The 13,497-nt window shown below is 45.3% G+C and overlaps 1 protein-coding gene across 1 annotated transcript; it reads right to left on the bottom strand.

Moving 5' to 3' along the window:
* Nucleotides 1–4,089: 4,089 nt before the first annotated feature.
* On the bottom strand, nt 4,090–6,556 carry LOC141113750 (uncharacterized). Its single transcript, XM_073607034.1, has one exon. The coding sequence runs from the start codon at nt 6,019–6,021 to the stop codon at nt 4,129–4,131; it is 1,893 nt and encodes a 630-aa protein (XP_073463135.1). The 5' UTR covers nt 6,022–6,556; the 3' UTR covers nt 4,090–4,128.
* Nucleotides 6,557–13,497: the final 6,941 nt, after the last annotated feature.

Genomic DNA, 13,497 nt, shown 5'->3' with positions numbered 1-13,497 from the left:
ATACACTGACCTACCTAACATACACTGACCTGACATACACTGACCTACCTAACATACACTGACCTGACATACACTGACCTACCTAACATACCGTGACATACATACACTGACCTCACCTACCTGACCAGGAGACAGACTTCATGTGTCCAGGTGTCCTGCAGTTCAGTTCAGCTGTAGTGTGAGGTGTGCAGCCCACGCATCATGTGGCACAGCAGGCAGCCAGAGGAGAGGAGACTGCTTGAATTTCATCGCCTGGACCTTGGAGCTCCAGGCTTTGTCCTGCACGTAGATATACCAAGTAGAGCCTGCCTCCCAGTCCCAGCACGGCCAGCAGGCACAAGGCGTTATTGAGAAGACTCTTCTGCCTCCTGCTGCACACTCCGGTGCCCATGATCAGACACACTGAGATCCGGAGCTCTTCACTCTGCCATCCGCCCCCAGCACAGTTCCTCTTCAGGTTATCATCATCCCCGCCTCCTCTACAATAATCCGTGCAGTCACTGGCACATCTCGCCAGATCGCTCCTCCGCTGCCCTGATCTATCTGAGCGGGGAGCGGGGATCTCAGTGATGTGGCGCGGCGGATTGTAATTCCCGCCTTCTGGAGCGTGCAGCGCCTATGATGGACGTCACACGTCCCGCGGTCCCAGCATTGGACCAGTGGGATGTCCATCATAGCTCTAGAAGGCGGGACCTGTATGTCATTCGGCCACACTCGGCCGCACTCGGCGGATCAGATCGGTCCCCGCTCGTCAGCGGCCGGCGGCGCTCGGGGCTAACAATTAAACGGTGCCTTCTTGACACTCGGGGCTTTTCGGGGACCAATTCGGGGCTTCAGCCCCCCCTAGCCACCCCCTCCCGACGCCCCTGCCTGCAGCCGCAAAACAGATGCCTCTGATCCTTCCCCCACGCTCCCCCTCCTCTCCCTGTGCTTGATAATGAAGTCCCCTCCAGCCAGCTACTATCTCTGATGTTAACCACTGCACAGTGCCTCTCTGATCCTCCCCCATGCTCTCCCCCTCCTCTACTTAGGCTTGATAACAGAGGTCACTGCAATGGCTCCTTTTCAGCCTCACAGACTGCACACCTCCCATCCCTGCTTTCTCTGCATGCCTGGTTGCTGTGAATCTCCCTGAGCTCCCTCAAACACCACAGTAGAAGAGGGGGCACATTTAGGGCCGGTTCACACTGCTGCGATGTCAGACATCACATGTGATTCGCACCGCACTGCTGTGCAAATCTCATGTGATGTCTGTGTGATGCAAATTCAGCCATACAGATAGTATGGCTGAAATCGCATTCGGACCAAACTCGCACAGGACCCATTTTTTGATCCGCACCAGAATCGGATCACATGGGTGTTCACACCCATGTGATCCGATTCCTGTCCAAATTAACAGTTCGCACTGCAATATGCAAACTTTACTGGAGGTGTCATTAACATTGTATTGACACCCCCAGCAGTTTGCAAAGGGCATTGTAAACTGCCTGCGAGTTGTATGCGATGCAGGAACCCGTACTGGATTCGCAGGGTTCCTGAATCGCTGCAGTGTGAACTGAGCCTAAGAGTACCCGTCTTGCTCAGCAGTAGCCTGGCCTGTCATCACCAATTCTGGCCCTGCTACCCGCACTACCTGCGATTTCTGCGGGGAAGCAAGCAGCGAGTACTTCTGGCTCCCTTGGCAGCCTGGCCAACCACAACTCACAAATGGCTGTCAGTAAAACACTTTGGGGGAAAAAAAAAGTCTGTTATTCTGAACTGTGCATGCACAGTCTGAAGTCAGCCATTTAGAGAACTGCATTTGATGTGCACAGTGGCTGCGTTTTGATGTGCACAGTGAGGCTGCAATTGATGGGGTTTTTTTTCAGAATTTTTCAGTTTATTTGCGCCCCCCCAAAAATTTTGAGCACCAGCTGCCACTGTTCCTAAGGTGACTATACTCCCCTTTCTGACCATAGTAACATAAACAGAACTTTGTAAGGCCTTGTAAGACCTCTGGCAAAGAAATCAGATTACTTATATGTTTTATAAGATTAAATAAACTCTGTAAGCTCTGCCCAAAAAAATGTGGGTAGAGTACAAGAGACTAGTCACCAATATTCCATGTGGTCTCATTGCAGCTGTTTTTTCCCCTTTACTCACTTACCATGTTTAGTTCTGCAAGGTATCTCTGTGCGGAAATGTTGGTAGGGGCAGGGGTTTGCTTCCTTGTGTCAGGGCCTCCAACACTGAGCAGCACAGTAGTGACATCACCAAATGTCATTCCAAATCTCCTGTGAATAAGAATCAGAGGCAACAGTGCCAAACTTGCACTGCAGATATGAAGCTGTAGACACAGCAGAGCCTAGGCACCCTCACATAGTTTGGTTTTAACCCCAAAAGAGACATTTATTAAAACTGAGCTTCCAATAGACAAAAGTCTATTTTATAACTGGGACTCCAGTGGTATGGTTGATGCCATCAGTTTGCCATGAATTTAAGACACTTCTGGGATAATCTAGAATTCATTGACAAGCGTAGTTGGCCTGCTTTAAGTGGATTTTGAGACTTGTATAGAAACGCAAAACCCATCTGAAGCATTGATACATGTTCTAAAGATGACAAAATCTCAATTTGGGGCTCCCAGTGCCCCACATGGACCTCAGGACTATTGCATTTTATTCTTGGGCATGTACAGGTGTATCTGATGAGTCATTTTCCTTCCTGGCAGGTCAGTAGTAGAGACTCCATTTGCACACAAGTGATGACATTCTCGCAGATTCAGTGTAATGACATCATTGTTTAACAATCATTACACCAGCCCTGAGTGTATACGCATCTCACCCTCCTCACCACCTATCAGATATGGCTGAACTGCCCCCGGAAGCAGCTGTGTCTGATAAAAGGGTGTAACCCCCTGCTCCCCATCCCCCTATTCCTTGCCCTCCCATAAGACAATGCCGCCCCCCTGCTCCTCACCCCCAGATGCTGTTGCCCCCCCAGTGGCATCAGATGGGGAGGTGTAAAGCAGTGCCTGATGAGGGCAATGACTAGGGGGCATCCCCGGCTCTGCACCTCACTGTTCCTCACCTTCTCATCACACACTACTGCCCCCCTCTCCTCACCCCCCTCAGATGGCACAGCCCCCGAGGGTTCAGCAGCGTCTGACTGGGGATGAGAAGTGAGGGAGCAGCTGTTGCCCCCCACTCCTCGCTCCCTTATCAGATCACCCCCATCAGACACTGCTGTTTCCTCCACTCCTCACCCCCCATCAGACACTGCTGTTCCCCCCACTCCCCACTCCTCACCCTATTCCTGCTCATCTTCTCTCTTCTCTTGCCCCGCCACTGCTGTTCCCCCCACTCCTCACCCCCCATCAGACACTGCTGTTCCCCCCATCAGGCACTGCTGTTCCCCCCACTCCTCACCCCCCATCAGGCACTGCTATTCCCCCTACTCCTCCCCCCCCCCCATCAGACACTGCTATTCTCCCCACTCCTCACCCCCAATCAGACACTGCTGTTCCCCCCACCCCACTCCTCACCCCCCATCAGACACTGCTGTTCCCCCCTACCCCACTCCTCACCCCCCATCAGACACTGCTATTCTCCCCACTCCTCACCCCCAATCAGACACTGCTGTTCCCCCCACCCCACTCCTCACCCCCCATCAGACACTGCTGTTCCCCCCTACCCCACTCCTCACCCCCCATCAGACACTGCTATTCCCCCCATCAGACACTGCTATTCTCCCCACTCCTCACCCCCAATCAGACACTGCTGTTCCCCCCACCCCCCATCAGACACTGCTGTTCCCCCCACTCCTCACCCCCAATCAGACACTGCTGTTCCTCCGACTCCTCACCCCCCAGCAGACACGGCTGTTCCCCCCACCCCACTCCTCACCCCCCATCAGACACTGCTGTTTCCTCCACTCCTCACCCCCCATCAGACACTGCTGTTCCCCCCACTCCCCACTCCTCACCCTATTCCTCCTCATCCTCTCTCTTCTCTTGCCCCCCCCCACTGCCACTTTCTCACCCTGACCACCAACTCCCTTATCATGGCCTCTTCCCTCTTTGTTTCCTCTCCTCTGCTTTCTTCATTTTTTCCCCAGTTCTGCTGCATTCCTCTCCCTGTCTGTCTGGTTTCACCACTTGTAGTATGTGACATTTCTTCGGATCTCCACCACTAGCTTCTCTCTGGGTTTATTGAACTGCCACCTCAGCCTTTGTTCCGCTGTCCGCGGCATTCTCCTGCTCTCCTGTCTCCCCTGTCTCCTCCTGGCCTCTTCCCTCCTCCTGGCCTCTTCCCTCATCCTGGCCTCTTCCCTCATCCTGGCCTCCTCCCTCATTCTGGCCTCCTTCTCCCTCATCCTGGCCTCTTCCCTCATCCTGGCCTCCTCCCTCATCCTGGCTATCTCCTCCATTAGCCTGGCCTCCTCCTCCCTCATCCTGGCCTCCTCCTCCATCATCCTGGCCTCCTCCTCCATTATCCTGGCCACCTTCTCCCTTATCCTGGCCTCTTCCCTCTTCCTGGCCTCTTTTCTCATCCTGGCCTCCTCTATTATCCTTGTGTACTCCCTTCTCCTGGCTTGTTCTTTTATCCTGGCCTCCGCTCTTATCCTGGCCTCTGCTCTTATCCTGGCCTTCTCCCTTGACCTTGCCTCCCCCACTATGTCCTCTGCCTTTAAACTGGCCTCCTCCCTCATTCTGTCCTCCTCTTTTATCCTGGCGTCCTCCCTTTTCCTGGCCTGCAGCCATGACTTTACCTCTATGTCATCCTCTCTCTTCCTGGCCTCCTCTCTTATCCTGGCCTCCTTCTTTTCCCTGCCCAGCTCTCTTGACCTTGCCTCCCTCCCTATGGCCTTTTCCTTTATCCTGACCTCCTCTTTTTTTCTGTTCTCCTCCTTTATCCTGGCCTCTTCCCTCATCCTGGCCTCTTCCCTCATCCTGGCCTTCTGTCTAATCCAGGTCTTCTCCCTCATCCTGGCCTCCTCTATTATGCTCTCGCACTCCCTCACGAAGGCCTCTTCCTTTATATTGGCCTCCTCCTCCTTTTTTCTGTTCTCCTCCTTTATCCTGGCCTCCTCCCTCGTTCTGTCCTCTTTTCTGTCTTCCTCTCTTATCCTCTCCTCCTTTCTTATCCTCTCCTCCTCCTTTATCCTGGCCTCCTCCCTCATTCTGTCCTCTCTTATCCTCTCCTCCTTCTTTATCCTGGCCACCTCCCTCATTCTGTCCTCTCTTATCCTCTCCTCCTTCTTTATCCTGGCCTCCTCCCTCATTCTGTCCTCTCTTATCCTCTCCTCCTTCTTTATCCTGGCCTCCTCCCTCATTCTGTCCTCTCTTATCCTCTCCTCCTTCTTTATCCTGGCCTCCTCCCTCATCCTGTCCTCTCTTATCCTCTCCTCCTTCTTTATCCTGGCCTCCTCCCTCATTCTGTCCTCTCTTATCCTCTCCTCCTTCTTTATCCTGGCCTCCTCCCTCATCCTGTCCTCTCTTATCCTCTCCTCCTTCTTTATCCTGGCCTCCTCCCTCATTCTGGCCTCTTCCCTCATCCTGGCCTTTTGTCTAATCCAGGTCTTCTCCCTCATCCTGGCCTCCTCTATTATGCTCTCGCACTCCCTCACGAAGGCCTCTTCCTTTATACTGGCCTCCTCCTCCTTTTTTCTGTTCTCCTCCTTTATCCTGGCCTCCTCCCTCGTTCTGTCCTCTTTTCTGTCTTCCTCTCTTATCCTCTCCTCCTTTCTTATCCTCTCCTCCTCCTTTATCCTGGCCTCCTCCCTCAGTCTGTCCTCTCTTATCCTCTCCTCCTTCTTTATCCTGGCCTCCTCCCTCATTCTGTCCTCTCTTATCCTCTCCTCCTTCTTTATCCTGGCCTCCTCCCTCATTCTGTCCTCTCTTATCCTCTCCTCCTTCTTTATCCTGGCCTCCTCCCTCATTCTGTCCTCTCTTATCCTCTCCTCCTTCTTTATACTGGCCTCCTCCCTCATCCTGTCCTCTCTTATCCTCTCCTCCTTCTTTATCCTGGCCTCCTCCCTCATTCTGTCCTCTCTTATCCTCTCCTCCTTCTTTATCCTGGCCTCCTCCCTTATTCTGTCCTCCTCTTGCCTTTCCTCTTCCTCCCTATGTTCCACTAATTTTGCCCTTTCGTCCTCGGAACCAAATCTGCGCCTCTATAAAGAAAAAAAAAAGAAGGTAAGTTAAAGTACAGATATTAAAGTGAAACTCCACCAATTTCTTTATTTTTTTGGATAGAGTGGGAAAAGAGTTCAATCTTTTCCAAGGTTTTTTTTTAATCTTTTATGTCTTCTCACTCCCCGTCATCTCAGGAAGAGAGGAAGTGAGCGGGGGGGCTTCCCAATAGGTATTCATTAAACATTTATTCCCCCCCCAATATAAAAAATGGATCTATTTACATATCTTTAGATACACCACAAATCATAAATCATCTCCCATCAGGGCTTTGCCAGCATCTGCTGTACTGTATGTAAAAACCTCTTCTGGGTTATTATCACTGCCTGTGTCTCCATATGGGAGATTTCCCCTCACTTCCTGCCCCGGTGACACAACAGAAAGTAAGTCTGTCTCACCAACAGGGATAACTAGCACAGCCTCATCACAGAGTCCAGGGGTAAAGGGTTTACTACAATCCTAAAGCTGGCCTTATACCTGTAGAATTTTGTTCGAAATATGTTCGCTTTCGGAACGGTTGCTAAATTTTAATGCGGATTAATCGGCAAAAGTGTTTCTAATGCGCACTACCAGACATATTGAAATTAACCACTTCAACTTTTATAGGTTATAGGTTTATAGGTTACCACTTTAGATTTACAGAGGAGGTCTGGTGCTAGAATTACTGACCATGATCCGACGCTCGTGGTGATACCTCAATTATGGGGCGATCACTGTTTTAAATATTTATTTCTCTACTGTCGCTTTCAAAAAAATTTTTAGCACTTTTTATTGCTGTCACATGGAATGTTAACATCCATTTTGACAGCAATCGGCACGTGACAGGTACTCTTTATCGAGAGACCTGGGGTCTATAGGATCCCAGATACCTCCTCTGCCCTTAAAAGCATTCGATCACAACAAAATCGGTGTTATCAGATGCTTTCTCATTTTAAAAATGGTGCTGTTAACATCCGGGTAACCAGGAAGTGGTGAACATCGCCTCCCACTACTTGTAAAAGCAATCCAGAGGCTAGTTAGCTGCATGGATCACTTTTACAATAGAGCCGACTGTTGGCTCTAAAAAACAATACCAGGATGCCTGAAGCTGCAGGAACCATCCCGGTATAATCACTTGAAGTCTATTGATCTACCAGTACATCGCCGATCGGCAAGTGGTTAAAATTCGACACATTGACATGGAAATCAAACGAAGTGTCATAGAAAATTAGTCATATAAGTACCATTAAATGCTCTGATGTATGGGTTTGCTACCTCTTCGAAGGTAATTCTACAGGTATAAGGCCACCTTTAGAGCTCGTTTACACTTGCAGTCAGGGGGTGGGAAAAATAGGCAACTGAGTTGCAGTTTTACTGCCCCCTTACACAGCAAAGGTGGTTAAGGTTGCAGAAATAATACTCTCCATCACATTTGGTGAATGAGGTCTCAATAAAACCACCACATGTGACTGCAAAGTAGTGGTGGGGGATTTTAAGTTTAAAGCAGGCACTAAGAAGGTGGGTAACACCTCCCGGTTGCATGTCAACCACCCTCTGAAAAGCAACCCTCCATAGATCGCTTTTTAGAGGGACGGCAAGGGTTGCTGCTTGCACATGTCAACCACCCTCTGAAAAGCAACCCTCCATAGATCGCTTTTTAGAGGGACGGCAAGGGTTGCTGCATGCACATGTCAACCACCCTCTGAAAAGCAACCCTCCATGGATCGCTTCTCAGAAGGACGGCAAGGGTTGTTGCATGTGTAAAGGAGCCATAATACAATTTTATACATAACCAGTCACATATGAAAAGAGTGGAAAAAAATACTTACCACAAGCCTCAGAGCGCCCTGAAGCAGCTCATTTATAGCGTAGGTGTAGGGCAACATCTTGTCAATCTGTATCTGAAAACTTTATGAAATTTCTGAAAGTAATCCGCACCTGCAAAGAGAAAAAACAAATGGTCATTTTTCAGTTTTTACTTAAATATCGCACAAAATGAATTACAACTAATGGCATTGGACAGTAAGGGGTCTATTTATAAGACATTCGTTGGATGAATGTCACATTGCTGCAGGCTGGAGGAATTCCCCCTGTATTTTCTGTAATGTGTCAGCTTCATCTAGTGGCTAAAATGCAGTATATTTTTCCTGAAATGCATCATTGAGAAAATATACTGTATACTAGATGGCATCATACCAATTAATCTAATTATATGGGGAAAATGTGTCCAGCTTACACCAATGTGTGGAATTTCTCCAACCAATGTTCTATAAATAGATCCTCCCTAACAACTGATCTCAGTCTCTAAGGCTGAAATAACTGTCATTTTGAAAGAAAAAATAAAAAAAGGGTTTGTTATCCCATTGGTTAGCTGTGTGAATGGAGAATATTAAGCTGATCACATCCGTTACAATCTATAAAATCTCCTTTAGATAAACTAACAGCTATGTAGTGCCAGGGTCTGCCTGATTTATATAGATATATACCGATATATTTTTTTCATAAATATATATAACAAGACCTACCTAATGTACAACTTCTACCACAATCTGTATAAGAATAATATCTCGGGTTAGTATATCGCAATCCTAATTACACTTCCTGTGTGTGTTCAGCAAAGCTAAGTCCAAGACTGACTGGCTCTGTTGTCAACAACTCTATTTATAGCTACTGGCTCTGCCCACTCTATGACATCATAGTGCTAACTGCCAAAGCATTCTCCACTGACTTTTTTTTTTTTTTATTGAAAACTTTATTGACAAAACAACAAGTTAACAATATTTTGATAGATTGTTTATAAGATGGACTGCAGTGATCAGATCTATTAGCATTTGCTAATCAGTAAACATTGATCTGGACCCACCTTAATAAATATATATATTTATTTCTAACATGGGAAATGTGGGAGTAAGCGGATAACGGCCAGTGTGTGACCCACTACAACTAATATTAATGTCATTAGATGATAAGGGGTCTATTTATAAGACATTTGTTGGATGAATGTCACATTTCTACAGGCTGGATGAATTTTCCCTGTATTTTCTATAATAGATTTAATTCCTAGGATTGTCAGCTCCATCTAGTGGCTAAAATGCAGTATATTTTTTCTGAAATACATCAATGAGAAAATATACTGTATACTAGATGGCAATGCCGATCATAACAATTCATCTGATACAGAAAAGATGGGGAAAAAACCTGTCCAGCTTACACCAATGTGTGGCATTTCTCCAACCAATGTTCTATAAATAGATCTCCCTAATAACTGATCTCAGTCTCTAAGGCTGAAATTAACTGTCACTTTGTTTAAAAAAAAAAGTGTTTGTTATCCCATTGGTTGGCTGAAATTAACTGTCACTTTGTTTAAAAAAATAAAGAAAAAAAGTGTTTGTTATCCCATTGGTTAGCTGTGTGAATGGAGAGCTGATCACATCCTTTTGAATATGTAAAGGAGATTTTACAAATTGTAACAGTATGTAGTGCCAGGGTCTGCCTGATTTATACAGATATAAATATACATTTATGGAAAACTATAACAAGACCTACCTAATGTACAGCTTCTACCACAATCTGAATAAGAATAATATCTCGGGTTAGTATATCGCAATCCTAATTACACTTCCTGTGTGTGTTCAGCAAAGCTAAGTCCAAGACTGACTGGCTCTGTTGTCAACAACTCTATGTATAGCTACTGGCTCTGCCCACTCTATGACATCATAGTGCTAACTGCTAAAGCATCCTCCACTGACTTTTTTTTTTTATTGAAAACTTTATTGACAAAACAACAAGTTAACAATATTTTGATAGATTGTTTATAAGATGGACTGCAGTGATCAGATCTATTAGCATTTGCTAATCAGTAAACATTGATCTGGACCCACCTTAAAAAATATATATATATTAATTTATTTCTAACATGGGAAATGTGGGAGTAAGCGGATGACGGCCAGTGTGTGACCCACTACAACTAATATTAATGCCATTAGATGATAAGGGGTCTATTTATAAGACATTTGTTGGATGAATGTCACATTTCTACAGGCTGGATGAATTTTCCCTGTATTTTCTATAATAGATTTAATTCCTAGGATTGTCAGCTCCATCTAGTGGCTAAAATGCAGTATATTTTTTCTGAAATACATCAATGAGAAAATATACTGTATACTAGATGGCAATGCCGATCATAACAATTCATCTGATACAGAAAAGATGGGGAAAAACCTGTCCAGCTTACACCAATGTGTGGCATTTCTCCAACCAATGTTCTATAAATAGATCCCTCCCTAACATCTGATCTCAGTCTCTAAGGCTGAAATTAACTGTCACTTTGTTTTAAAAAAAAGTGTTTGTTATCCCATTGGTTGGCTGAAATTAACTGTCACTTTGTTTAAAAAAAAAAAAATAAAGTGTTTGTTATCCCATTGGTTAGCTGTGTGAATGGAGAGCTGATCACATCCTTTTGAATATGTAAAGGAGATTTTAGAAATTGTAACAGTATGTAGTGCCAGGGTCTGCCTCATTTATACAGATATAAATATACATTTATGGAAAACTATAACAAGACCTACCTAATGTACAGCTTCTACCACAATCTGAATAAGAATAATATCTCGGGTTAGTATATCGCAATCCTAATTACACTTCCTGTGTGTGTTCAGCAAAGCTAAGTCCAAGACTGACTGGCTCTGTTGTCAACAACTCTATGTATAGCTACTGGCTCTGCCCACTCTATGACATCATAGTGCTAACTGCTAAAGCATCCTCCACTGACTTTTTTTTATTGAAAACTTTATTGACAAAACAACAAGTTAACAATATATTGATAGATTGTTTATAGGATGGACTGCAGTGATCAGATCTATTAGCATTTAATAATCAGTAAACATTGATCAGTGACATGAAAATATTAGAGTTTATTTTACCAATTAACTGTTATGTATCATCAAGATTTTTATTCACTGCTTGTAACTCTGACATTCCAATGTACTCACAGCAGCCAATCAGCAATCATCTGTCTTTATATGGACATCTGACATTCCCGATACACTCATAGCAGCCAATCAGCAATCAAATTATTTTATATTTTTGCATTAAAACACTCACAGCAGCCAAACAGTTTTCAGTTTGAATTGTGACAATTACAGACACTACTATGTACAGACATGGAGCTCTGTGTGTTTTTTAGGAAACGTATTCAAGTGGAGCTCCTGGCCAAATACAAAATGACATCTATGATGTCTGTCTGTCAATAATATTCACATAGCAGTGTTGGTTTTTCTGAGTCTGCCCGGTAACAGTTGTATGATTGATTGATCCTGCCAGGAGATCTGTTATTTTTTCTCTGCTTGTAACTGGCCAAGCTGTCCAACAGAAATGGCAGTTACATTTTACAAGGTGCCCCACCCCCACCTGCTACAAGGTCAGAGCCGTTGTTTATCAACCAGCAGGGGGCGCTGACTGCAGTAAATTGGAAAAGCACAGCTGTCTGGATGGTGACAACCATGCTGTACATTGGGTGCTGGGGTCACACTATTAAAGATGGCCTCAGGGAGATCAGAAACTGGCAGGATCAACAGGAGTTTATTAATTTGAATCCCTTCAGTATATGGAAACCTTACACAATGACATTTACAAGGAAAAAGGGGAATTATTTACTAACAATAAATAGAATTACAGAGATGTCATTGCTGGAGTATTAAAGGCATGACTCACGCAGCTCCACCTTCACCTAAAATATTACTTATAAGTAAACTGGCCCTTTAAAAGTTTCTGTTTGGGGGTAATATTTTGCCCATGCTGTGTCCCGCCCATGCTATGTCCCATGTGTCGCGCCCATGCTGTGTCCCGCCCAGGGCATAAGTTCACCATCCAGCTCAGCTACCCGCAGAATGTCCAACTCTATGAGAAGCTGATGGCGGCTGGACGGCGCCCCTAGTGGTATGAATGTTAGGGCAGTATGTGCTCAGGGACAAATGCTTAGAACACAAGCAGTCTGAATTTTGGGATTTTATCCCTGGACACATACTGCACTAAATGAACGTTCTGCTCTGCGGACCATCCAGCCCAGTGTGCATGGGGCCTATACATGGCACTGAAAGTATGGTGCTGATATAGCAATTACACTATGTGTAGATTATATATGTGCATATATATATATATATATATATATATATATATATATATATATATACACCGCATATTAGCAAAAGTATTGGTACGCCTGCCTTTACACGCAGATGAACTTTAATGGCATCCCAGTCTTAGTCCGTAGGGTTTATTATTGAGTTGGCCCACCCTTTGCCATTATAACATCTTCAACTCTTTTGGGAGGGCTGTCCACAAGGTTGTTGAGTGTGTCTATGGGAATGTTTGACTATTCTTCCAGAAGTGCATTGGTGAGGTCAGGCACTGATGTTGGACGAGAAGGTCTGGAAAGCAATCTTCGATATAATTCATCCCAAGGATTTTCTATCGGGTTGAGGTCAGGACTCTGTGCAGGCCAGTCAAGTTCCTCCACCCCAAACTCGCTCATCCATGTCTTTATGGACCTTGCTTTGTGCACTGGTCCAAATCATTTGGTGGAGGGGGGATTATGGTGCGGGGTTGTTTTTCAGGGGTTAGGCTTGGCTCCTTAGTTCCAATGAAGGGAACACTTAAGGCGTCAGCCTATCAAGACATTTTGGACAATATCTTTCTCCCAACTTTGTAGGAAAATCTGTTTGGGGATGACCCCTTCCTGTACCAACATGACTGCGCACCAGTGTAATGTCTCCAGTCCCCAACCACACCCGTAGCATGTCCACAGATTCTGACCATCTCCTGTGATATTTCCACAGTCTTCTAAAGTATTACATAAAATGAACATTATGTGCAACCCACACATGGGAGTAAGTCACACATGTGCAAGTCATAAGCAAGTCTCAAGTCTTAACCTTCAAGTCACAGGCAAGTCCCAAGTTACTGTGGCGAAAAGCAAGCAAGTCAAGTCGAGTCCCTGCTAGAAGTCAAGCAAGTCAAGTCATTTATTCTGGTCAAGTCACAAATTAAGTAAAAATACTGATCTACCCCATTTCCACCTTTAAATGAGTTAAAAGTCAGTTTTCAGGAAATGTTTTTGTTTTTTTTAACATTAACAAAACTGCTTAGTGCTTTTTTTCTTGGCATATTAAAGAAACACTTTGAATGCCCAAACAGCAGACAAGGAGCAGAACACTCAGCAATTAAATGGCCAACAAGCCTGAAAAAATGTAGTCCTTGCTGAGGGGGAAAATAACTAAGCTCAAAGTTTGAACTTGACACAATGCCAACATCTGGACACTTGAATGGTGATGAGAATAGCCACTTAA

The sequence above is a fragment of the Aquarana catesbeiana genome, linkage group LG12, assembly GCF_042186555.1.
Source record: "Aquarana catesbeiana isolate 2022-GZ linkage group LG12, ASM4218655v1, whole genome shotgun sequence".
Classification (NCBI taxonomy): Eukaryota; Metazoa; Chordata; class Amphibia; order Anura; family Ranidae; genus Aquarana; species Aquarana catesbeiana.
The sequence above is the reverse complement of the archived record's forward strand: the minus strand, read 5'-3'. Positions and strand labels throughout refer to the sequence as shown.

Coding starts and splice junctions, on each gene's coding strand:
- LOC141113750 (XM_073607034.1), bottom strand. CDS start 6,021: ATGAGGGAGGAGGCCAGGATAAAGAAGGAGGAGAGGATAAGAGAGGAC.